The sequence below is a fragment of the Ochotona curzoniae genome, unplaced genomic scaffold (genome assembly GCF_017591425.1).
Source record: "Ochotona curzoniae isolate NIBS_2020 unplaced genomic scaffold, NIBS_Ocur_1.0 scaffold_3223, whole genome shotgun sequence".
Lineage (NCBI taxonomy): Eukaryota > Metazoa > Chordata > Mammalia > Lagomorpha > Ochotonidae > Ochotona > Ochotona curzoniae.
In genome coordinates this window covers 3,445,190-3,470,488 of record NW_024467108.1, presented here as the reverse complement: position 1 = coordinate 3,470,488, position 25,299 = coordinate 3,445,190, and the positions used below count along the sequence as shown (strand labels likewise).

The following is a 25,299-nucleotide window of genomic DNA, read 5'->3' as shown; positions in this document are numbered from 1 at the left end:
ATCCTTGACTGCTTTCCCAGGCCACAAGCAGGAAGCAGGAAGGGAAGGGGGCTGCTGGGATTAGAACCGGTGCCCATATGGGATCTCAGCGCATTCAAGGCGAGGACTTTAGCTGCTAGGCCACCATGCCAGGCACTGTTTCATTGTGTTGAAGAATATGTAACATAGTGGGTTTGAGTCGTGGCATATCAGGATGAGCTGCTACCTGCAACACTAACATCCCATATTGGTAATAGTTGAGTTCTGGCTGCTTTACTTCCAACCTAGCTCCCTGCTAATGCCCCTGGGAAGGCAGCAGAATATTGCTCAAATGCTTGGGCCTCTGCATCCATGTGACAGACCCAGATGAGGTGTCTGGCTCCTGGCTTCTGCCTGGAAGATCTCCAGCCATTGTGGTCACTGGGGAGTGAACCGGTTGAAGGGAAGATCTTTGTTTCTCCTTCTCTGATACTCTGCCTTTCAAAGAAATAAAATCTTAAAGGGGGTGGGTGAAGAGCCTGTTTTGGAATACTACTCAGCCATGAAAAATGAAACCTTGTCTTTTGCAACTAAATGGATGCGGTTGAAAGCCATTATACTTATTAGTGACAAATAAGCAAAAATATGTGTGATAACTGGTCTCTGATCTGTGGTAACCCGTGCCCTGTGCCAAAATGTAATTCACATACACAAGATTGACATTCTGGGATGTGATTATTGTTCGCAGCCTTTCTCTATAACCCTGAGGAATAGTAGGGCTTTATTTATTTTAAAGATTTATTTATTTTTTATTAGAAAATCAGATATATACAGAGAGGAGGAAAGACAGAGAGGAAGATCTTCTGTCCACCGATTCACTTCCTACGTGGCTACAATGGCTAGGGCTGAGGCAGTCCGAAGCCAGGAGTCGGGAGTCAAGAACCTTTCTTGGGTCTCCCATTCAGGTGCAGGATCCCAGGGCTTTGGGCCGTCCTCTACTGCCTTCCCAGGCTACAAGCAGGGAGCCGGATGGGAAGTGGGGCTGCTGGAATTAGAACCAGCACCCATATGGGATCTTGGCACTTACAAGATGAGGACTTTAGTTGCTAGGCTACTGCACCGGGCCTGGGTTTGTTTTTTTTGTTTGTTTGTTTGTTTTTTGGGGTTTTTTTTTTAAAGATTTATTTATTATAGGGCCCAGCGCAGTAGCTTAATGGCTAAAGAACTCGCTTCTGAGTCTCCCACATGGGTTGCAGGGTCCCAAGGCTTTGGGTCATCCTTGACTGCTTTCCCAGGCCACAAGCAGAAAGCTGGATGGGAAGCAGGGTTGCCGGGATTAGAACTGATGCCCATATGGGATCTTGGTGGTTATGAGGTGAGGATTTAACCACTGAACCATCATGCCAGGCTCTGCCTCATGGAGTATTAAGTCTATGATTGTGAAGTGAACTCAGAATATGCCATTGTAAAAACTGGAAGAAGGAAATAAGGAAGAGGATGGGTGGGGATGCAGTCAGGAGGGAGGGTAGTATCATTATGCTCCTAAATCTGTGTTGTGAAACGTGTGAATTGTTTACTGCAGTGCATTGAAGAGAGAGAAAATCTGGAGAGATGCCAGACTGCAGCAGCAGTGTTACCCTATGGGAGGACAGTATGTTCAGCCAGAAATGTGGAATAAATTTACATTTTATCATACACACTTGTATATTGTCTCCATTTTCTAATAGTGCAGATGCAGACCTAGTTCTTCTATCACTGGTTAAAAATAGTATGAAGCGTCAGTGTATCTTGGGTCTTCATGTTGGTGAGGCCCCCATGAGCGACTGAAAGCCGGTCGCATACATTGTCCCCAAGGACCCCTAAACGCCGGAAGGCCAAGCCTAAGACATGGGTTCAGTTTCCTGAGAAACCTGCTATTCTTCTTGCCCAGCTGAATGAAGCTTTTCTTGTGTTCTTGCAGGTTATCCCACAGCCTACCCCGCCGCAGCCCCTGCCTACAATCCCAGCCTATACCCCACCAATAGCCCCAGTTACGCTCCAGGTAAGGAGAAAGTGGGGTGGCAGTGATAAATGGGGCTCTGATTGGGTCAAGAACTGCCCTGCTGGCCTCGTCCTGTCCTCTGCTGCTCTGAGCTCAGCCTGTCCGGCCTTGATTCTCCTGAGCATCCCCTCCAGGGACTGGGGCTGCACAGCCTCCGGGTGGGTGGGACAGGGAGTCCCTCCATTCCCCAGGGACTGAAGATTACCCCTTACCCCTGTGCTGGGTGGCCCGAGACTTGCCTCCTCCTCACAGAACCTGTTCTGCCCTCCCAGCAATGTCTGAATCCAGTCTTTGCTCAGTTTCCCCTGCGGCTGCCATTGGGAAACACACACACACACACATGCATCCACAGCTGACTCCTGGCCACGGGTTGGAAAGAGTGAGAGACTTGCCACCAGGGAGAGGGCTGGTCCTCCAGCTCAGATGAGACACTTGCTTTGCTAAACTAGGGAAGGCCCAGCATTCCTTATAGAGCGATGGAAGTGGCTTGAAAGATGGTGACAGTGTCCCAGGCCGGGAGCACGGCTGAGGCCCTACCATGGATCCTGCTGCCCATGCTCAGCCCATGCCTTAATGTTCTGGGCTCAAATGCTCATTACCCGGCTCGCTAATTAGAAGGCCGTGGACAGGTGACTCACCTCTGAGAGCCTACCTTGTGTCACGCAGACAGATGCTGTTCTATAAGGTCCTCTTCGTCTCCTCAGTTGGAGTTATTTGTTGAATACCCTCTCCCCAACATAGGGGAGCTGAAAGATGCCATCTTTGCCTACTCTAGCTTGCAGACCGTCTGGAAACCCAGAATAGGAATGAGGTTTATGCAGCATAGAGCAGTGAGTACAGGCAACCCAGTTAGGAAGAGGAGGGAAAAGCAGGCTGCCCAGGGGTGGGAGAGGGGCGCTTCACTGGGTGACCAGCACTGGGCGCAGAGGGAGAAGCACACACAGGCTGAGGGGTGTTGCAGCAGAGTGCAGACAGGCGAGGTGAACAAGAGCGTTGTGGAGGCCTCACACATAGAGGCTGCTTGAAGGCTGGCCCTCGGAGCAGCAGGGTGAGTGTGAACTACAGGCGTAGGGTACATTTAAAAATGCCTTGAATTCCATTTACCTTTTTTTTTTTTAAGATTTATTATATCTTTATTGGAAAGGTAAATTTTCACAGAGAAAGGAGAGACAGAAAGAGGTCTTCCATCTACCATTGCACTTCCCAAATGGCCACAATGGTCAGAGCTGAGGTGTAGCCATGTAGCCAGGAGCCAGGAGCTTCTTCCAGGTCTCCCATGTGGATGCAGGGTCCCAAGGATCTGGGCCCTTCTCCACTGATTTCTTAGGCCGTAAGCAGAGAGCTAGATCAGAAGTGGGGCAGCCAGGACACGAACCAGGCACTGATATGGGATGCCAGTACTTACAGGCAGAGGATTAACTTACTACACAACCGCAGTCCCTTGAATACCATTTTCTTGTTTAGCATAGAATTAGGAAGCTTGAAAAGACCCCCCAGATTCTGTAAATAACCTGCTTCTTTGAAAGGAAGGTAGGGGAGGAGCAAGGTAGCGAGTGAGGTGGCCTCCGTCTGAGCACTTGGCAGGTCCATGCTCCGTAGTGCCCACCCAGTGCCCATGGTGCCCCCAGTCCCTTCGTGGGGGCGTTGCAAGAAGACAGCCTGGCCTTGAGCCTGGCCTCTGTCACTCCTGGGTTAGCACCTTACAGTCACCTGATCCCTCTGACACTCCAGTTCCCATCTCTAAAGCAGGAGCCATGTGATAATCTCACTTATATGTACATACCATAAAATTAGCAGAGAAGTCCTTTTTTCCTTTGGCAACTAAAAACTATCTTATACAAACAAATGAATTTAATCCCCAGAGCACTGCCATAGATGTGAATTCCACAGGCATTTATATACTTTTAAAAATAGGTAAAAATACTAAAGAGACACCAAAATTCTCTGATAAAATATTAATCAGGTTTGAGAAATTTTATCTTAAAAGTGATGGTGGCTTGTTACAATATAATTATACATTAAGAAGTTCGTAAAAATGGAATTAAAAGATTAGTTTGAATACCAAAAAAGTTGGAAGTTCATGCCTAATTTTTTTTTCTCAATACATTTTCCATTAGTTTTGTTTTGCTTTGTTTTTTAATTTGAGAGGGAAGCGATCAGTCTCTATTGGTTCACTTCTCAGAGGCTTGCAATAGCCAGAGCTGGCCGCACGGGAGGAGGGCCCCAAGCCCCTGCTGCCAGCCAGGGTGCACACTGACAGGAAGCTGGAATCAGGCACCCAGGTGGCATTCGCCCACTGTGCCAAATACCTGCTCCCTGCACCAGGGTTCCTGTGTACATAGTCATTTAAATGTAAGTGCTGTGAGAGCTGACTGTGAAAGCTGTCTGCTGCTCTAAAACTAGGCTAGGGAAGATGTTATAGGAGTTCAGAGGGGCTCTGGAGTGAGGCAGATTCAAGGTGCTTACTGTAAGAACCCAGCGGTCGGAGGGGGAGGGAGGGAGCCAGAGGCAACGAGCATGGAAGGAGGTAGACCTTGCAGGTCAGGTCAGCTCCTGCAGGAAGCTTGACCTCCAAAAAAGCCCGGGGGCTTGAAATGAAAGGGACTGTGGGCTGGAATAGGGCTTTCCCTGGATCTGAGTGTGACAGATGAAGTACTTGGAGCAGGAGGAGATGATGCATCAGGCACAAAAGTGATGTCAGACCGGGCCAGTGCTCCCCCCACCTTCACTCCATTGCAGCACAGTGAAAGCCAGAACTTACGAGTCTCTGTCACTGGGAGGTTGAGTGGCAGGTGTGCATGGTGTGTCTTACTCAGGAGGGCAGCTCTTGCTGTCAGACCAAGGGCACTGGTGGATGTGCTTAGCATAAAGTGCCAATACAGAGTAGAGTTCTTGCCAGTGACCTGGATTTGCTGAGACCAAGATGAGTCGGCAGAGGGAAGGTTATTAAAGGCAGAGGTTAAGGGGTAGGTACCTCACAGAAAGGAGTGGGAGCAGATGTTAGCAAAACTATCACAGCCAGGCAACGCTGGAGGCTGGCTGATGGGGAGGCTCCAATCCTCGGCACTGGGTCAGTTTCTCATAATTTTCAGCACTTTCCTGGTGCTCTTGTGGGGTTGTGTTAGGAGCATTTTGGCAAGAAGTGGGAAGACAGGGAACCAATGGGTACTATTTATTGAATGGTTCCTTTGTATGGATGCTATTTTTAAGCCCCTTATGGATATTAACTTGTTTTATATCAAACATCTGAGATCTGTATTGCTGTTATACTCATTATCCTAGTGGGAAAAATTAAAAAACTATGAGAAGTTAGGTAAGTAGTTCAAAGATGCAGATTCCACCTTCTCCACGCCCAGTGTGTTCTTAGCCACAATTTATAGTTGAGGAAAGGGCAGTGGGCCCGAGGAAAACTGAGGCATTTGACTAGAGAGGGAAAGGCCGCAGAGAACAGGGCCGAGACTGGTCAGAGGGAGACAGTTTTGGAAGCTCCTAGTGGGTGTAGAATCCTAAGTTTAACTTTCAAAACAATAGAAAAATCCTCATGTAACTTGATTTCTCTAAAGTTTGTGGGGTTTTTTTTTCCCTGTTTTTGCAAGTTTTTTTTTTTGGCGGGGAGGGCGGGATGTTTGAAAGGCAGAACCACAGGGAGCAGAAGCAGAGATCTTCCATCTGCTAGTTAACTCCCCAGATGGCCACAGTAGCTGGAGCTAGGCCAGTGGGTCAGAAACCAGGAGCTTCTTCCAGGTCTCCCACATGAGTGCAGGGGCCCAAGCATTTGAGCTGTACATTACTGATTTCCCAGGCCATTAGCAGGGAGCTAGATCAGAAGGGAAGCAGTTGAGATTCAAACCAGTGCCCATATGGGATGCCAGCACTGCAGATGGAGGTTTTATTTGCCAAATTGCTGTGCCAGCCCTGAAGTTTATGTTTGTAGAAATGCAATATATTTCTAAGCTAAAGGCTTTTTTTTCCTCAGAAACCCAGAAAAGCTGTGAAAGGGTAGTGTTACATTTGTGCTGGAAGCCCCAGAGCAGGAGTGGGCGGGTCAGGTTGCAGCAGTACCTGCTGCTGTTTGATGTGACCTTGGGAAGATGCCTTTCGTCCTTGAGTCACATACACACAGGCACCTACCTGGGTCTGGTCCACATGGTGGGATGCCGGCCTCTGCAGCCCCAGGGCTCCCGACTGCAGCAAAGCCTGCTGCTGCAGGGACTGGCTCAAGGTCAGAGAGGACAGTGTCAGCCAGCTCCAGCTTGCACGGCAGGAGGAGGTGCCTGCCAAGGAGCCAGCTCACAGGTGTAAGTGTCTTTCAGCTGCTCCAAGGAGACCAAGGAGTTGCTTCCAAGAGTGCTATTTTTAGCAGCTCCAAGTACTCCGGGATGTCACCTGTCTAGGACCTGGGGGTTGTTTCATTCTTTCCTTGGTTCTGAAAGCCAGGTGGCTGTTGGGAGACTGCCCAAGTTCTCCGTGGTGCAGGGCTCTTGATTAATAGCCACAGGGCTCCGCAGGAGGCAGGCTCCACACCGGACTTGGTTTTCATGTTTGTGGTGATCTGCCTTCCAAATAAGAGGAAGGAGAACCAGGAAGCTGGTGAGTAGAGGCTGTTGACACAGCATTTTTCTCAGTCATCTCACTTGATTCCATAAGCAGCCCTATAAAGCACTTTCTCCCCATCTTGCTGAGGACAGACCTAATGAGCAGTAAGGGAAAGAAAGGTGTTTTCCAACACCTGCTACGTCCTAGCCTCTGCATAACCCATGGCACATTCATTGCTTCTGACCTTCGTTCCGTGAGCTCAAGCGCCTCACCTCCAGGCTACATTGTCCAGAGCTCAATAGCTGACCCACAGTGAAGCTGGGCTGCAGCCCGGGCTTGTGTGACCCTCCCCTGGGCTCCCCCACAGCAGCACACAGTCCTCGGTAGAGGATCCAGCCCTTCTACTTGGTCTGTGGTTTGTGTATTTGAAAGGCAGAGTGACTGAGAAAAATCTTCCATCTGCTGGTTCACTCCCAAAGTGGCTGCAACAAAGTACCTTATCATCTTTGGCTGCTTCTGGTAGGCACATTAGCAAGGAGCTGGATGGGAAGCAGGTAGCTGGGACTCAAACCAGCATTGCTGGCTGAGATGCCAGTATCACCAGTCTGGCATTGCTGGCTGCCACCACACCAGACCTTGTCAGAGTTTACAGACAGATTCTGTGAGGCCAGAGTTGCTTGTTTCATCATTTCCTCTAATGTGTAAAGACTCCGTCGTGTGCGAGGTTCCTGCTGTTGTTTTGGGGAGAAATAAAAAGTATGCTAATCTTGAACGAGCAAGAGGTTGGGCCTGTTCACATGCAGTCAGCTTCTGGGTCAGGCATCCACAGAGCCCTCCTTCCACAATGAGTGGACTTCCCTGGATGGCAAGTCGGCTACCCTTTCCAGAGTAGATGCATTTGGCACCCTCTTCATTTAGTTTCCTGTGCAGCCCAGGGGAAACTGCTATCTTAGAACAAAGTCTGTTTTTGTAACTACAGTGTATACAACTTGACACCAATTCATAGTGGTAATTTCAACTAACGTTTTTATCCAACAGAGTTTCAGTTCCTGCATTCAGCTTATGGTATGAGAGCTATTTTTCCTCATCTGTATTTCAGCCTATGAATGTGTTCTCTTGTAACAATGGTAGCTCCTCCCCTTTCCTCCCCAACCCCCGTCCCCTGGGCTTGGGCTCCCCGCAGGTGGCTCAGCAGCAGTTCCTGAAGCATGCAGGAACATGTCTGATGGTGCAAATCATGGGTTGGAGACACACACGAACCATCACTCTAGGGTGGCAATGAGGGGCCATGCACTAACAGCTCTCACCCTAATCAGACTGCCAAGTGGGAAAAAAAAAAAAGTTAAGTTCCAGGGTCTCTTAATGGCTCCTCTATGGAAAGGTCCCTGGATTATGTCTATTAGAACCCCAAAACCCACTCTGACCCAGTATCAGATTTTCCTTCTCCATTGGCAGTGTGACGTGTTTACAGACCTGCTGACCACAGTCTATTCCCTCAGCCCAGATCTCGGGCTCTGGACATTTTCCTGGGTGGTGAGAGGAGGCAGGGGGACCCACCATGCTGATGGGCAGAGGACCACAGCTGGTTCTCCAGGCAGTGTGGACTCCACGCCCAAGGCACCACAGGAACTTCTAGGCACCTGTGAGGGTCCCAGCTGTATAACTTGACTAGGTCCTTGTTGCAGACAGGAAGGGACCATGGGAAGGACTTGCCACTTTCCCCCCCTCCTCACCTGGGCTGTGCCGCTTACAACAATGTTTTTGTAAAGCTCCTGCACTTTCTCAGCCTTGAACTATTTGAATGCTGGAAGTTGAGTTTGTGAGTGGCTCATCTTTAGGAGATGGGCTGTGTAATTTCCCCTCGCCCCTGTTGTGGGCTATGTGATCTTGGGCAACTTGCTAATGTCTGTAGGCCATGGGAAAGAGGTTTTGTTCCACGTAACCACTGAGATCCCTTTAAATGCAAAGAGCTTGACTAATTATTCCATGTTTGCAGGTCACAGGTCTGGTTTTCTTACCGTTTATGAGGTATCAGTATAGGTTTGCATAAGAGCAAATGTAGTTGGACAGAAGTCTCCATAAGAAGTCAGGGAGGCTCCTGTGCTCCCTACCCCTTTCAGGGACAGCATATAAATGGATGGAGCACTTTACTTGAAGGCCACTTTGTGCCAAGTCCTAAGCAGGCCCCTTTGGCAGTACAGAGATCAGGAAGAAGGGGTCCTCATTTAGTGGGGAGACAGACAAGCCATCAAGTGCAGAGGCATCCAGGAACCACCAGGACTGGGCTCATGGCAAGAGGGATTCAGTGGGTTGATGGAAAATGCATATTTTAAAAACGCTATGCGTGAATTTTAAGACTATTTTCCACCAAAAGTAAACATCTCTTAACTGCATTTTCCCATAAACCTCTTGAAGTACCCTCAAATAGAGGGTGCAGGAGGAGGCTCTGGTTTAAGAACAGGAAGAAGACATTGTAGTAGAAGCGAGCCTTCAGCACTTGCCTAATGGATTAATCAACGGTGAGCAGGTAGAATTGGGAAGGCATTCAGGGGCTAGCAAGCAGCGTGGTGCAGACATAGGACTGTGAAGCACCCAGGCCTGTCTGCATGGCTGTGGGGAGAGAGGGAACAGGATGTCTAGTCCAGGTCCTGATCCTCAGGACCAGACCAGGGGGACTTAAATGTTGCACAGGGAGTTGACTTAAGCCTGTGAATGTTGAGAAAGGAGGAGTTGTGGTTGGGTTCAATTTTTGATATGTGACTGTGGCTACAGGTTGGAGGTGGGAAGGTGCAGGTTTAATAGTAAACGCACAGTGAGGAGGTAGTTGCTCCAGAGCTGAACGCTTTAAACAGGAGCCATGCACAGCGGCAGGTAGACGAGCAGCCAGGTCCCAGAAGTAGAAGCATCAGGCTCACGCCACTTCCACTGCAGCTCTGTAAAGCCTCAGGGCACAGTGGTCATTGCCATTTTCAGAACAACAAAATGAAAGCTTGGAAAGGTTGAGCGACTTGCCCAGGGTCCCACAGCTCACACAAGGCCAAGCCCAGGCTGGCACTCTGCTTTCTTGCCTCAGTCTGTGATCAGGATGATGGTCCCTTGCTGCCTCTCAGCCTTGTTAGTGTGCTTAACAGACTATTCACATGTCAGCAGGCGCAGAGCCCTGTATCCGGGAGAGTGAACAATCCAGCACTTGGCCATGGCCCCGTCACTCTGCCCCTCTCAACCAAGGGATCTCACTCACACACACAGTGAGTGGAGCACACTAGGCGCCCTAGATGGAGGGTATAGCTGACAAGGTTTTCTGTAGGGATTTCATGTTTACTTAGTGATGAGGTCACTACAAAAAGCACTTCTAGGACTGGGCATGCCTGTCACAGCCTTTGCTTGTCAGCTTGCCTCTAGAAGCTTCCATTGACATTGGCTGCATTCCACAGCTTAGCTCTGAGTGGTGAGTCCCCACAGAATGGATTGCTTTTTAGAATTGTCCACTGAGAAAGTCTTACTACCAATAATTAATGAGGTCAAGTTCACAGCTAGTTTTCATATTTATTGAAATCATTTAGATACACAAAGCAGTACAAAAAATGTGCTACCAGAAAGCATGTTAGCCGAGGCACAACCACATATGCTGCTTTCCTGGTTCCTGCGGATCGCGTCTCGCTGTGTGTCGCGCTGTCTTGTTCACTCCCTGGTTGGCGTGTGGCTGTGTTGCATCCCCAGCTAGACCATAAGTACTGTGTACGCCGTGACTGTGACTCAGTGTGTCCCTGTCCCGTGGCCCACCCCTACCCGCAGTGCTGAGTGCAGTAGCAGCCTCAGTCACTCTTTTTGGTAGATTCTTACTTATGTAACTGTCCCATCTCTTCAGGTTACTATCAGTCATGGCAAAGTGTATGCCACTTGGGGGCAAAAACTCAGAAGACAGGGAACCTCTGAATCCCACGAGCCAGTGCCGGCCTCCTGCTCCCTGGAGGGCTCCTCAGCTGCAGAGCTCTGTGCTTCTGGGAGCCGTTCCACGGGCCCACAGAGTGGCACATCCTCAGTTTGGGCATTACAGCATTTTTTGGACACTTCAGAGTTTTATTCCTCTCCTGCCGCCTCACTGGAGACCAGGAACAGACCGAGGTGCCTTCTCCCGTGGTGTGTGCCCCGCCTGGTGGGCCTGGAACCCTGAGGGGATTCCACTGAGGCGTCACTGCTTGAGCCAGAATGCTCCTCACCGTGTGCCTTTCCTGCCCATGATTTCTTCATTTCTCAGCATCCACTGTATATACTGAGATCCATTCATGCAAGCCTAGAATCTGCCTGCGACAGCTACACTTCTAGCCTGGGTCCAGCAGAGTCCAATACCCCCTTCAGCCCGGTACTTAAAGGAGCTGGAGGCCAGCCCTGGTGCCCAGGTGGGGCGGGGGCTGTGGCGCTCTCCAGAGGCAGGCGTCCTCGTGCTGGTGGCGGTAGTAAGAGTGTAGGCACGCTCATGCCTCAGCTCACGCTGCCTCACTTTAACCCCTTCGCAGAGGGTTTCGGGGCTGCTGACGGCCCCTGCGACACCCTGCGACAGCCTGTGTCCCGAGATACTTTAACCCCTTCGCAGAGGGCTTCGGGGCTGCTGACGGCCCCTGCGACAGCCTGCGACAGCCCGTGTCCCGAGATCTCAGTCGGGAAGGACACTGGAAACATCATTTCTTTTTATGTTGACTTTGGATCAAGAGTATTTCACCTTTAGGGTTTGAAATGTCTGAGAAGTTCAGACATTCCCACCCCAGGGCCCCCAGTTCCTCCTTCCCTTCAGCATGTCATGAAGGTAAGTTACTGGGAGTCAGTCCCACTTCTGGAACCTCATTAGGACCAACCCATTCAGTTTTGCAATCTGAGCTCCGAGTCAGCATGAAAAGTGTTTGCAGATCACTCACTGGGCTTCCCGTCTCCCACCTGCCCCATCTCTGATTCCTAGGGGTGCTGCCCCAGGCGTATCCCCATCACACTTCTGTAAGATACAGTCAGGGCCATGCCAAGGAGTGTCTGGCCTTGGCCGTGTTTTCAAAAAGAGCAAGCGGCACGGCCTCTGTAGGAACAACACACTGCATCTGTGACATGGCTGCAGCCGCCACTCAGCCGCTTAAGATAGCAGTCGGCAAGATTCCCAGAACATATTATTGTTTGTGGGTGTCTCTCTACGCAGTGGAGAGACCATGTCTGAGGCCATGTCTGAGGAAATAGAGTGCCCATCTGATATCAGAGGTGCCCCAAGTTGCATACCCATTGATGAGAAAATGGCTGAGGAATATTCCAGAGTCTATGACCAAGGGTGCTTCATGGTTTTAGTAGTTGCTGGAAAACCCTAATTCTCACAGTGCAAGTTCAGGTGTCCCTGGTGTCAGTTCACGTGGCAGCCCCCTGCAGCGCTCCTACCAACCCACCTCTCCATCCCAGAGGCTGAGCCTCCCTGTGCGTCTGGTTGGGCCCCTCGGGTTGTTCTGTGTTTCCGTCCAGCACAAGATCATCGCTTTGTGTCTGTGGTTGGTGGTGCCCACTGCTTGCTTCTACCTAATGCTATTCTCATGTCTTCCCTTAAGCAACGCTGCTGATGAAGCAGGCCTGGCCACAGAACTCGTCTTCCTGTGGCACCGAAGGCACCTTTCATCTCCCCGTGGACACCGGCGCCGAGAACCGAACTTACCAGGCCTCCTCTGCGGCTTTCAGTAAATACAGCTCCTTCCTGTCCCCCTTGCTCAGCGCCAATTTGTTTCTTAGGGAGAAATGAAAAGGAACTTCATAAAAAAGACATTTAGCATTTAAACAGTTTTCAGTGGTTCTGCTAATCTTGAGGGAGATCAGACATTGTGCTCACATGCCCAGCTTTGAGGAAGCGGCAGAGCCACCTGGCAGGGATCTGGAGGGGCTCTTAGCTGTCCCAGGGAAAGAGCAGAGATTGGCGGGCCTTCAGCTCCTCCCCAAGCACAGAGCCCCTCAGCCTTGGTTCTGCTGACATCTAGGTCAAATGACACCTGTTGTGGGGCCGCATCCCTGGCCTCTGCTCACTAGATACCAGCAGCTTTAGCCCACCATGAGAGTCGCGAAACACGTGCCATTCTGTACTTACCAAGGGGCACAGAATCGCCTCCTGCCTGAGACCCTGCCCTTGCAGAGGCTGCATTGGGAGAGCCTCGGGAGATTGGCATCCGGCCAGACAGTGACAGGCTGTCACACGTCTGCGGAGCGGTGCAGGAGGGACAGATCTTCCATCCTGTTGGTTCACTCCCCAAACAGATGCAAAGACCAGGGCTATGCCTTCCTTTCTGGGTCTCCCACATGGGTGCAGGGGCCCAAGCATTTGAGCCATGCTGCACTGCTTTCCCAGGGACATTAGCAGGGAGCTGGATTGGAAGTGGAACAATTAGAACATGAACTGGCACCTACATTGGTTAGTCGTGTTTGAAGTGGCAGCTTAAGCTACTGAGTGATAATGCTGACCCCGTATCTGGCTTTTAACACTAAATGGTTCTACTGGATAAATGCATGGCATTTTGGAAATTACTGAATGGCATTTTTTTAAAAAAAAAAATATGTTATTTGAAAGGCAGAAATAGGGAAATTTAATTTTTACTTGTTCACTTTCAAAATGCCCACAACAGCCAGGGCTGAACCAGACCAAGCCAGTTAGGTGACAGAAACCCAAGTTACGTGGGCCATCATCTGCTGTCTCCCAGTTGCTTCAGCAGGAATTCTGGATTGAAAGCATGAGGTAGCTGGGATGCAGGTAGCTTAGCATGCTGCACCACAGTGCTGCCCACCCCAACCAGCATGGCATTTTGACTCAGTATCGAGAAGAACTTTGTACCCTGGCAGAACTTTCCGTAGAGGAGTGACTGTGGTGTGTGCCAGCGGGGGCTGGACACGTCCTCAGGGATGTTACAAGCAAAATCTGATAGTGGATTCAGTGAACCACAGGTTAAGGAGATCAGAATGTATGGGGTTTTTTCTTCCTCCTTTTAAACACTCAGCGTCGTTTTCTCCCAGGATGTCAGCACTGGCTTATGTCGGCCTAGCTCACCTTTTGCTGAATCTGTTCCCACGGTTGTATTCCATCTGCGTTATACTCTGAGGTTGTCAGGGTAGGCGTTCGTTCCAGCATGCATTCTGAGGCTCAGGAAGATCAGATACATGAAACCGCCCTGCTAGTCTGCAGCACACCCGGGATAAGATATTGCAGCAGGGGCTTCTAGTACCAAGTTCTTGGAAAATTGTTTTTACTCTTAAGGGGCTGGAGGGGGGCAGTGTATTCCAGTGGCTCAGGTAAAATCGAATCCATAGAGTACCTATGGAGATGGTGGGTGTGGTCTCACAGCACACACCTGTTGCAAAGCAGAAAAGGCCCAGAATAGGAACCCCAAAGGTTGGAATTTAGGCTTGACTGTGTAACTCTGAGTAATTCCTGTTCCTCGTTCAGACCTTGGTTTTTCAGACTGTAGAATGCAGCGACTGGCTAGGGTAAAGGTTAAGCTTCTGTCAGCTGACTCAGCCAAGGCCCTCACCTTGGTGCTGGGTGTTCAGTACCCCCCTCCAACAGGGCCCTCCTCTCTAGCTGCTCTCACAGGTGGGGGTAGTGGGCACACACAGATTCCAGGGACGACTCTTCCTGTGCTCGGAAGGTCTTCAGTGGTTAGGCCTTGCCTTTCACTGTGCCCAGACCTCCCCAAAGTCCCATTGGCATGTCCAGGGCACTTGGGTTGAAATTGAACTGAGTTTCTCAGACACTTGCTGAGCCTACTGATAATTAGGGGTCCACCTCTTACTTGTTCAATACTCTTGTTTGTCTACATCAAGGAGGCCCGGGGGTCAAGGCAAGAGTCAGACATTGAGCTTTGTTCAGTAAGCCAGTCCGTCTCCAAGGCATCCGTGATGCGAGGACTCATGCCTGTGAAGGTGATAGGACCGCGGGGACTGTACCACCAGGGAGGGTCTGTGACAGCATAGGGACTGAAGCGCTGGAAAGGTTCTCTCTGTTACCCTTTTGGAGGGAGCCCAAGACACAGCATGAACAGAGCCTCTTTTGTGAGGCCGAGCTGGGACTTTTGGTGCTTGAACTCCCTTTTCTCTCTCCTAATAATGCCTACAGTGAAGTGAAGACCCACCAAAGACTGGGCTGTGGAGACCTTGAACTCAGGTAGCCCCTCTCCACCCCACCTCTCCCCCTGTGTGGTACCAGGAAGCTGCTGCCTCCCTGGGCTCCAGGTCCGTCCTTCCAAACGGAATGGGGCTAGAAGCAAGCCTGTATTATCCCAGAGACGTAGCTGCTCGGTCCCCGGTGGCCTTCTGGCTGGGATGTCCCTTTAGGGCCTGACTCCCTGGCACAGCCTAGGCTGCGCCTCCTGGAACCACTGTGCTTGGAGAGCCGGGTCCCCTGTGAGCTGTTGGCACATGTTAATTCAGCTGCGACACATTGGTATTGATCACAGAGCTCTCCTGGCTCTGGACAAACCTGGGTGTCCTGGCCATAATTTGGATTCTTCCCGTGTGTGTTTCATTTATAACATGAAGCAAAGGCAATGCTCTCAGCCCAGGTTATCCTCAGACGTGGGAGCCAAACTCTGCCCCAGCTGCTTGCAGCCCTTTCCTTGTGGCAGAGATGGGGGAGGTGGTATGGCTTCCCCAGGGAAGGTTAAGAACTCTAGAACATTTCCCTCCGGTGCATAGAGAGTTGCCAGCCTTGTCAACTTTGTTAACTCCTAAAAATCACAAAACTGTGGCATTTTAAGCCATCTTAGATTCCTGGTGTCTGTGTCCCTCTTGGAACAGCCCATGGCAGTCATGGGTTTAACTTCCTGTCTCCTGGAGGCTTTCAGGCTCTGCCTACACAACAGGGAGCTCACCCCTCCACTCTGTAGGGAGAGGGGACACAGTCACTAGCCTTACACTGGCAGGGGGTGGTGCCTGCTGAGAAACACACGTCCCTGAAGCCTGTGGGGTGCGTGCCCACCTGTGCCCGTACGGATGAGGCAGCAGACATCTTCTACCGAGCTGGGGCATGCACAGTGTGTCAGTGTCACACCAGCTGCCACTCCACGCCATGCCAGGCCACAGAGGTTTGAGAGACATGCAGCCTGCAGTGTAGGCTGTCCCATCCTGCATGGCAGAGTGAGGCCCTCTACCCCTCAGGCTGTTCCTTTCATCAGGGCTGGCAGGCTGTGTTGGGAAGGGCCAGGCAGCAGGTATCTCACACTGCTAGGGCCGTGTGGTCTCCTGAGTGGCCACTGATGCAAGAAACAAGGAGCCAGAGTTCCCAGGCAAGTGCCAGCCAAGGCCAGGTTCCAGTTCAGACATAAGTCCAAACTGCAGCTGCCAGCACCTGGGGCTGAAGCTTGTGGCCAGATGGGAATTTGGGCAACACAGTTTCTTAGCAGCCTTAGCTCAGAGTCAAGATTCACCTTGACACGTAAAGACATATCAAGCCCAGGAATTCTTGAAAAACCACACCTATTTATTTTATGTTGCAAGCTTACCTTCCAGCTTATCTTCTGTTCCCTTATCTCACACATCAGCCAGATCCCTTGGTACCTAGGGAGTGTGCACCCAATATGGGAGCACCTTTGCTGTGTGGATGGAGAAGGACCGACAGCCGGCTCCTCCCCGGTGTCTACAGCCCCAGACCCTGCCCTCCCACAGCAGCCCCTCTGTGGTGGTGCCGCAGCCCGGACCCAGAGGCCCCTCAGCCCACATACTCACCCTTCTGCATGGTTTCTACCTCCTCCCAGCACCACGGTCTCTCAAACATGTCCTGTCCACCTGTCCTCCCTGCTTGGTATTTCTCAAGCAGAATGAGTACAAAGCCAAAGTTTTGTGTAACCCACCATGGAGCTGTGGGTGCCAGGACGTCTTCTGTGGCAACTCTCACACTCTCCAGAATCAGCAGGGGTGCCAGGTGAAAGGCAGGCTGTGCTGTGGCCTGAGGCATTAGGAACAGCACAGTGGCCTTTACCTAGGGCCAGGGACCCAGGGTCTTTAGGGAAAAATCTTCATTCTTAGCTTCCATATGTTACAAATCAAACTCCAACACTTGGTAGTGAGCCAATGGAGAAAAGAACGAGCCAGGAATGAAGGCTAAATTCCTGCCCTCCCGGTTGTACACCCTCTGTCTTGCCCCCGGCACATGTCATATGGGTGAGAGCTGGTGGGAGGAGGTGGGTAGCGCAGACCACACCCACTCAGGATAGAGTCAAGGGACACAGCTGCCCCAGACCCCTCTCATCAGGCTCTGAGGGGAGACAGCATCTGGGAGGAATGCCCAGGCTCGCCTTTCCGAGCCCCGGAAGCCCTTGTGTGCCTCCTTGTGCACTGTGAGAGGACCAGCCGGGTTCCACAGCATGGTTCCTCATGAGGACCAACTCCTACCCATGACATCTCCCTTGGGACTCACAGTCCTGCTGTACACGTGGCCCCTTGGACTCCTAGGCCTGGCTTGTATCCATCCTGCCAAGGCACAGGTGTATCCAGGCTCCAGCTCCGGGGAATCTCTGCGATCTCGGACTTGAGGCCTTTCCGGCGGAAGTTCCCAGGTTGCTGGAGGAAAGGCCAGGCCAGCTCTGTAGAGCAGGGACCTCCAGCATCCCAAAGAGGGACACCTCTGGATGCTCTTTTTGAGTTTCCGCTTCAAATTTGGTGGGGAAGCAAGAGTAACAAGGAGGAGGGAAGTGCCAATGGGGAGAGAGAGCTAAGGAGAGGAACAGAAAGTAAGCAGATAGTAGTCTCAGGAAAGAGCCAGTGTGCTGAAGGGCTTCCCTGTGCGTGCACCTGCCTGTGCAGACAGCACAGGGTCCTGTCAGAGACCATGCGCTCTGGCCTCTTCTCTTCTGGAGCCCAGCGTTCCACAGGAAGCCCTGTGTGCCAGGACGGAGGGAGCTGCCTCAGGCTAGGGCTCCCTGGCTGCCCTCACCTTTGTCTCCATCCTGGATACAGCCATGTCAGGGACCTGCTGCCTTCCAGCCATGCTTGCCCACCACTAACAGAAGTCTCTCATTGCCTTGGTACAGGATACACTGCGGGAACACCGTACAAGGTCCCACCAACCCAGAGTAACACTGCTCCGCCCCCCTACTCCCCATCCCCTAACCCCTACCAGACGGCCATGTATCCCATCAGAAGTGCCTACCCCCAGCAGAATCTGTATGCCCAGGTAGGTACATTCCTGGGCCCACCTCTGCAGGGAGGGGAGCCTCCAGCCGGGCTAGGATGGGGTGAGCAGGAGAGGGAAGGAGAGACCAGGGTCCTGGCCAGCTGTCCCTGTCGCTGGAGAAGCAACAGCCCTGGAGTTTTCTCACTCCTGTCCTCCCCTGAAGCCCCTGAGGGGGCGAGGCATAGCCTGGGCCATGAGGAGCGCTGGAGTACAGTACACCATCTGGCTCCATTCCTTTGTTGACTAGGCCACCTGACAGGGCAGGAGAGGGGTCACCCCCAAGTCCTGGGCTCCCTTCTGTAACCCCACCCTCCCTTGAGGACATCTGTGAGCTCACAGGCAGGAGAAAGTGGCTTCTTCCCTAGCCTTGGCATCCCCCAGGTCCCCTCAGCCATGGGGCTGGTGCCGGGGGCCGCGTTGGTTCCACCCATAGGAAGCGCCTGTCTCCAGCTTACAAAGCTGCCTGGTCAACAAAAATGCCTTTTTTTCTCCTCACTGTGGGCTGCTCTGGCCATAATCACAGACCCCTGGAGTGCCAGATAGCAGCCCTGGTGGCCCAGTAGCAAGAAGTCCCCTCACCCTGTGTCTCCGTTCTTATTGTTCTGCCTGTAGGGAGCTGGCCAGAGACAACTTAGGAAATGCCACTAACTTGGCTTCTGATGTGTAGAATGGCTGCACTGGTACCAGCCATCACACTCGCCAGTCACCCTCAGTGGGTGTGGGCATAGCATACCACATTCCTTGTCGGGGTTAAAGAGGCACTTTTAGCCATTAGACCATCAGGGTAGGCCTGGAGCACCCCAGACAGGCACAAGCCTCCTTCTATAGCCCAGCACTGACCTCACCACCATGGTGTGCTAAGACCAGCTGAGCCCCAGCTGGAGCCCAGACCTTGGGCCCTTTGGCCTATGCTTCTTCTGCCCCATGCCTGATGGAGGAATGCACATGGCCTTCCTGTGTCCCTCCACACACACACACACGTAGTCCCAGCACCCTAAACACCTGCGTGACCTCAGCATCTCTCCACAGGGAGCCTACTACACGCAGCCGGTGTATGCCGCCCAGCCCCACGTCATCCACCACACCACCGTTGTCCAGCCCAACAGCATCCCCTCCGCCATCTACCCGGCACCTGTGGCTGCCCCCAGGACCAATGGCGTGGCCATGGGCATGGTGGCGGGCACCACCATGGCGATGTCTGCAGGTGAGGGCAGCCCCCACCTCCACGCCACCCCTCGTCTCCAGGAACTCAGGCCAGCGGGCACTCACCGACCTGGAGAACACACCCTACAGATCTGCTTGCAGAGGGGGAGATGTCACATGGAAGGGCAGCCAGAGGGAGCAAGTGGTAACCTGGCAGCAGGCGCTAAGCAGGGGAGAGCACAAGCTGACTGTTTTTGCCGCGTCTAGGATGCAAAGGGAGCAGGGACCAGCAAAGCACGGCCATGTTCTTTAGACCTGCCCAGCAGGACCTTAGGGCTCCTTCTTGGCACTGGCTTTTGTCAGAGCCCTACCTCAGAGGAGCCTGAACATGGGGTTGGGAAAGCAGCTTTAGGATGGGTTCCAGTTCTTCAAGGAGCTGAGACCGCTTCTGCAGAGTTGCCATCTGCTGAGAGCAAGGTGTGCAGGGACTGGATCCAGCCTCAGCCTAAGGGGTGGGGGCTCTTGGACCCCGTGGATACTGCATCACTCCCCAAAGAGCACCCAAATTAGTGTAGGCAGCAGAAGTGCACACAGTCCTCTCTGAGTCATGTCTGCAGAAAGAAAAATAGTTGTGGCTGCAAGGTGGCCTGGAGAGTCTGGAAGGGTGAATTCCGCCATGTGGGGCCTGACCAGGGTAGCCGCTGTGCCAAGACTTAGGCCTCTGCTCCCTGCCCCGGTACAGCCTTGTCAGCTTCCTCCCCTCTCCCTAACTCCAGGTACCCTGCTGACTACACCCCAGCACACCGCCATTGGGGCACACCCTGTCTCCATGCCAACGTACAGGGCCCAAGGGACCCCTACATACAGCTACGTGCCCCCGCACTGGTAAAGCCTGAAGCCCACCCAAGTGAGTGGGGTGAGGGAGTGGGAGGGGGAGGATGCTGCATCCAGGGCTGCCCCCAAGCCCCAGCTCAAGTCCGGAGTGCCATGCATCCTTGCACTGGAGTGTGACCTCTCAGTCTTTCCAGGCAGGAGCAGCAGGCAGCCTCATTGGGCAGCAAGACCCTAGGTCATGCCTGCAGAGCTCCAGTCCCTGGACTGAATTGTGGGCTCCTCATATGGGATTCAGATTTTTTAACCTCAGCCCCTTCCTTCAAATGAGCTCTTGCCTAGTCAGGTATTTGCTCTGAAGTGAGACCCTAGGCCTATGCTGGGCACCCTGGGCCTATGCTGGGCACCCCTTTGGGGTGCGTGCACTGGAGCCCGAGGGAAAGGAGGCAGCTGCCATGGGAGGGGGGCGTGGGCCTGCCCTGGTGCTGATGGCTTCCCTTCCCCACAGGCCTGGAGTCACACCTTGTATGCAACTACTCAAGTTTTACAGCGGTGCTGGAACAGTCCCCTAGCAGCACCACCTCCACCCGCAAGAAGAGACAACGGAAGTGCAAGGGTCACTTTATGCATCTTTAATGGTTTTGGTTTTTATTTTTGATTTTTGTAAAAGCTGCTTTTTCTAATCTCTTGCCATTGCCCCACCCTCCCACTTGTAGCTGCTGCCCTGCCAGCCCCTCACCTCCTACCTGACCAAGCCCTTTCCTCCCTGCTCCTCCTCGTGAGGGTCCTGCCCCCGGGGGTCCCAGGCTGGTGTCAAGCTGAGTGGAGTTTATTATGGTGGTTTCAGCTGGAGGCTCCGCTCCCGCAGGAAGAAAGCAGCCGATGTGGCCCTTGGCCCAGGGCAGGAGCTTGGAGCTCAGAGCAGCCACATCTCTGGGGAATGCCCCTCTCTTATTCTTCCCCAAGTATAGTTAGTTCAGGACCTCACTGCATCCTGACACACAGGAAATGGAACATCAGCTGAGAACCATCACAACAGACTAGCAACACAACCACCCGACTGGGCAGGAGTTAGAAGCAGCTTAGTACCCCAGGTTGAGCACCTGGTCTTTTCTTTGCCACAGTGGGGGGGGGGGGGGGGGGCAGAAGGGGAGAGGAGTGCTGCCTGAGGGCTTTGGTTTGGCAGGTCCCTGCCACATTGAGTGGCCCGGCACCTTCTGATTTGCACAGTGATGTTAACGGACATGGCACTTCCTCACAAGGTGACTTTGACCTCAGACCCGCCGAGCTTCTGCTCCGTGGTGGGATCCCAGCTTTCTGAGGCCTAGGGAGGGCAGGTGCCCTGTGTCACCTGGACCTCAGCCTCGGAGCTCACTCTGGGGAATTATGGAGTTGGGACCTGGACACTGCTCTCCCTTTCCCACCACCCTCCCCGGGGCCAGGGCTCACCGTGTGTCTGTGGGCCAGGCCAGCTGGCCAAGCTCCGGGTCAGCTCATGCCCTTCACGGCCAGAGTGAAGGAACCACATTCCAGCTGCGTGCGGGTGGCTCTGACCGTCAGGGCAGTGAAGGAAAAGCAATAGCAATAAACATTTCATAGACTCATGGAGCTGAAGGGACCTTAGTGATCATCTCATCCATTCCCCTATTTGACAGATGAGGAAACAGGCCCAGAGAAGAGGAAAGGACTTCCCTGGACCTTGGATAAGTTAGCATTAAATGCAGCCTTTCTCCCTGGTGGCCTGTTGCCTACAAAAGTTTGCCTGGGGCTGGACAGGTTTGGTTATGTGAAAATTTACGTCAGCAGCGCCCCCACCTGGTGAGCTCAGGAATAGGCTCTGGCTTTTTCCTCCTGCGGACCTCAGGTGGGGCGGAAGATGGGACACATGGCAGCAGCAGGTGAAGCGAGCGCATTTGGAGGAGACATCTGGAACCTTCGTCCTGAACCTGCCTGACCCCCCACCCTCACCTCCAGGAAAAGGAGCAGAGGGGCTCACTGCAAAGGAGCGGCCATGCTTTCAGGACAGAAGGAAGGGAAAAGAGCAGGCCATCAGGAGGGGAGGAGCCCTGTGCTCCGGGAGGGGAGGGACAGCTGGACTAAGGAGCCCCACCCACCTCTGCCGGGACCTCAGGCTGCCCAGCGCCGCCCTCCTGCAGCCCCTCCAGACGGACCAAGAACATTTTACTGTACACACTGGGATCACTGACATTTGGAACTTCTAAATAATTATCTTCATTTTAAATTCATGCAAACTTGGACACACCCCAACCCTACCCCCCACTGCTTCCTGAAGGTGGAAAGACAGAGGAAACCTTTGGGCGAGGAAGACACTGGCCGTTCCCAGCAAGGCCAAGCACCAGCATCAGGACCAGTGTGGAAAGCCCGTGCTGTGGCCGGGGTCTGTGCAAACACCGCAGGCAGTTCTCCAGTGTTAACCCATGTTTCACAAATTCCTCCTCCTGCCCTCTTTGGTTTTCTGAAGGAAGGTGAAGGCTGTCCTAGATTATGTCATACCTTTTTTTAAATGCCAAAATAATAGGAAACCTTTGCGTTTGTCAGTCTTCATAGATTTCAGAGCACTTCACAGTCAGCTAGCGAGCCGGGATCACAGCTCCTACATCCATCAGAGGAAGAAAAAGTGCCCCCCAAGGAGAATGCTGGTGTTGTGGCAGGCTTCCTACCACCTGCCTCCCGAGGGGCTGGGCTAGAACCCCAGAGAGGAGGGGAAAGAACTGGAAATGACCTTTTAACTTTGGTGAAACTCAGAGTTCAAAACAGGCAGAGCCCTGCCCCCTGAGTTACCTGGAGAAGATTCCTGCTGCGTGCTAATGAGCACCGGCCACTAGGCTCCCCAGATAGCAAGCTCGCCCTCCATCCTGGCCCAGGCTCCCTGCTAGGGTGCCTGTACTCATCCCTGGCCTAACCCCAAAATGTAACCCAAGCTCAGCTGAACACCCCAAGATGTGAGTGAGGCTATGGTCTGGAAGAACCTGAGGCCAGCTCTCCTGTTGATTCTGAACACTGGAGCCAACTGCAGCTGCCCCTACCCCAGCTTTTGCTAGAGTGCCAGGAGCCCAGGAGATCAGAGCAGGGCATGCCCAGGTAGGCCAGGTTTGGCTCCTTATAAGTTTGCATGCCTCTGGCTGGAGGCACAATGGGTAGCATCCAAAGACTGAATGGCTACTGTAGGCCAAAGCTGGTCTCCTCATAGACAGGCTGGAGAGAATAGGGACTGTGCCCATTTGTCCCCCATGGCACAGCCATACCTTGGCATTCAGGGTCAGCCTTCCGGGCCTTTGCCATAGAACTCCCTCTCCTCCTCAGCCGGGGCCCAGCAAGTTCATGACTGGAAGCTGGACTGTCCCTAACTAGTAAAAGCCTGACACAAAATCTTTTGCCAGTTTTTCTTTAAAATACTTGTTGAAATACTTCCCCATGAGATGGGACAGTGGTTCTTCCTCCCCAGAGCTTTTTGGTACAGAGTACTGCGATACTGTTTGCCAAAATCTCCTTGCTTCCAAGATTAGGACAGCTTAAATTCATCATAAATCTAAGACCCAACATTTCACCTCCCAAGATCCTCTGCTCTTTCTGCAGTCACTTGCTGGGCATCTGGGTGGCAGGTGGGAGGTGGGAGGGGCTGCCTGTCTGCAGAGCAGCCAACGGAGCAGGATTTTACAGGCATCTGCCTCCCAGGCACCCAGTGGTACAACACATCCAGCCACGCGTTGGCAGTGAAGGCCCCATCTCAAAGAAAGTGGGTCTCAACACCCAGGCTGAAGGTAAGCTCTGGGGCAGCACAGAGAAAGAACCATGCCCCTGCCATGCCCGCACACCCTATGCTCCACCTGTGCCCCATGAATTGGCCCTTGGCAGGCTATAGTCCCAGGGCTGGCTGTCCCGAGGGCAAGACTCAGACCTAGAGAAATGCCAAGCGAGGAGTCCACATGTTTCCTCCAACCCAGCCGCCCCACGTGTAGAACAATTGTCCCGGTGGTCCTGGGACAGATCAGAAATGATTCTCTTGGGGCCAGAGAACAAGCCCCTTGACACCCCATCCTGCCATCTTGATTCATGTAAGGTCCCAGCGAGCCACTGCCTCAGTCAAGCCCAGAGTCCTGCCTGTCACATCAAATTCCTTGGCTATGGCGCATGCAGACAAGCCACCTCCCCCTGTCCCACACTGTCCCCACTCTGGGTCCCATCGCCTTCATCACAGCATCATGACTGGTCAGGCGGTTTGTGTGCACTTTGCCATCTTGAACTCCTCTACTCCACTGCCAGGCACAGCTGCAGGGCAGGCGTGGGAGCCTGGAGATGGGGAGGCAGGGAGTGGGCAGCTGGAAGCAAGCTGCCCTGGGCAGTTCAACCCTGCACACTTCCAGAAGCAGCATAGGGGCAGGAAGATGGTGGCAGAAACATAGCCAGGCCCACTAAGGGCATGCCCAAGGCTGCCATGGCCAGGAATGCCAGGCTGGCTGCCCGGCTTGTCCTTTACTGGCTCTCACCTCTCTTGCCTAGGAAACTTTATGAAATGGGGCATCCCATGGTGCCAGGGTCCAGACCCTCCAATCCCCGGCAAGCCAGTTTCAACATTCCAGGGCCAGCCTCGCCCAGGCCAGACACGGGTCTCTCTCACTCTGTGTTTCCTACCTGCATGCTGGCACTGGGCACGCATGGTCAGGACTCTACCACCGAGCTAGCAGGGAATGGACAGTGGCTGCGTCCATAGCCTACAGGTGCCCTGTGGCAGCAAGGCCCAGCCCTCCAAGAATGAGAACAGCGGGAAACTACCTTGTAGTCAAGTCCCAGCCTGCCTCCTCAGGCCTGGGGGGTCCTGTGCCCCCAGTCCCTGATGTGACTCCATGGCCAAAGCTCCTGACTCAACAGGACCACAGCTGGGAGAGGCATGGGGGTCTGTTCCCCTCACCATTTGAAGCATCTGTGCACCCCCCCTTCCTATCACATGACAGAAAAACCTGTTCTGGCCTGTAACACCCTTGTGAAGAGAGCGCTGTATATGATTTTGTATTTTTTAATTCATTTTAACCTACAGGTTGGAATCTAATTTTTAAATTTTATTGGAACTCACATTTTAAAAAGAAATAAACAATTTAAAATAATAATGCTAATCAACCTCTGAGCGGTGTCTTCCACGCAGTTTGAAGAGACTTAGAGGAGTGCAGCAACACTCTGCTGGGGGAGGCTGGCCTCGCTGGCCTGCCTGTGTGTGTGAAGTGTAAATCGGGATTTGTTTCCTTGTTTTGGATTCTTTTGGGTTTTTGTTTCTTTTCGCTTGGGAAAATCAGATAATGATCGCTCTGAAAGACTGAAGCCAAGAATTTGTAACTATGACATTTACTGTAAGCTGTAGAACACTCAATAACTATTAAAAAAAAGTTTCCAAAAAAACATGCAAAAGTCTTAGGTGACCAGCCTGAGTGGTTCTTGGGGGAGGGAGACAGACCACCACCCGGGCCTCTCTCCATGGTGAGCCCAAGCAAGGGACACCCCTGCCCACCCCGGGGCTGCACACAGGCTTGCTGGGGGCCTGCCCTGCCGCTCACATGTGCCCGTTAGCACTCATGGTCCTCAGCAGTGTGTCAGTAGAGGGGAC

General features: G+C 52.7%; 1 protein-coding gene across 1 annotated transcript in view; it reads left to right on the top strand.

Annotated features, from left to right (window-relative positions):
- The window catches only part of FAM168A (family with sequence similarity 168 member A), a 174,662-nt gene extending 149,568 nt beyond the window's left edge, over positions 1-25,094 (top strand). The window contains exons 3-9 of the mRNA XM_040964279.1: positions 1,919-1,999; positions 7,574-7,600; positions 12,112-12,237; positions 17,566-17,708; positions 18,738-18,912; positions 19,628-19,758; positions 20,191-25,094. Of these exons, the coding sequence (XP_040820213.1) occupies positions 1,919-1,999; positions 7,574-7,600; positions 12,112-12,237; positions 17,566-17,708; positions 18,738-18,912; positions 19,628-19,740 (665 nt within the window). The 3' untranslated portion in view covers positions 19,741-19,758; positions 20,191-25,094. The remainder of the gene's footprint in view (positions 1-1,918; positions 2,000-7,573; positions 7,601-12,111; positions 12,238-17,565; positions 17,709-18,737; positions 18,913-19,627; positions 19,759-20,190) is intronic.
- Positions 25,095-25,299: the final 205 nt, after the last annotated feature.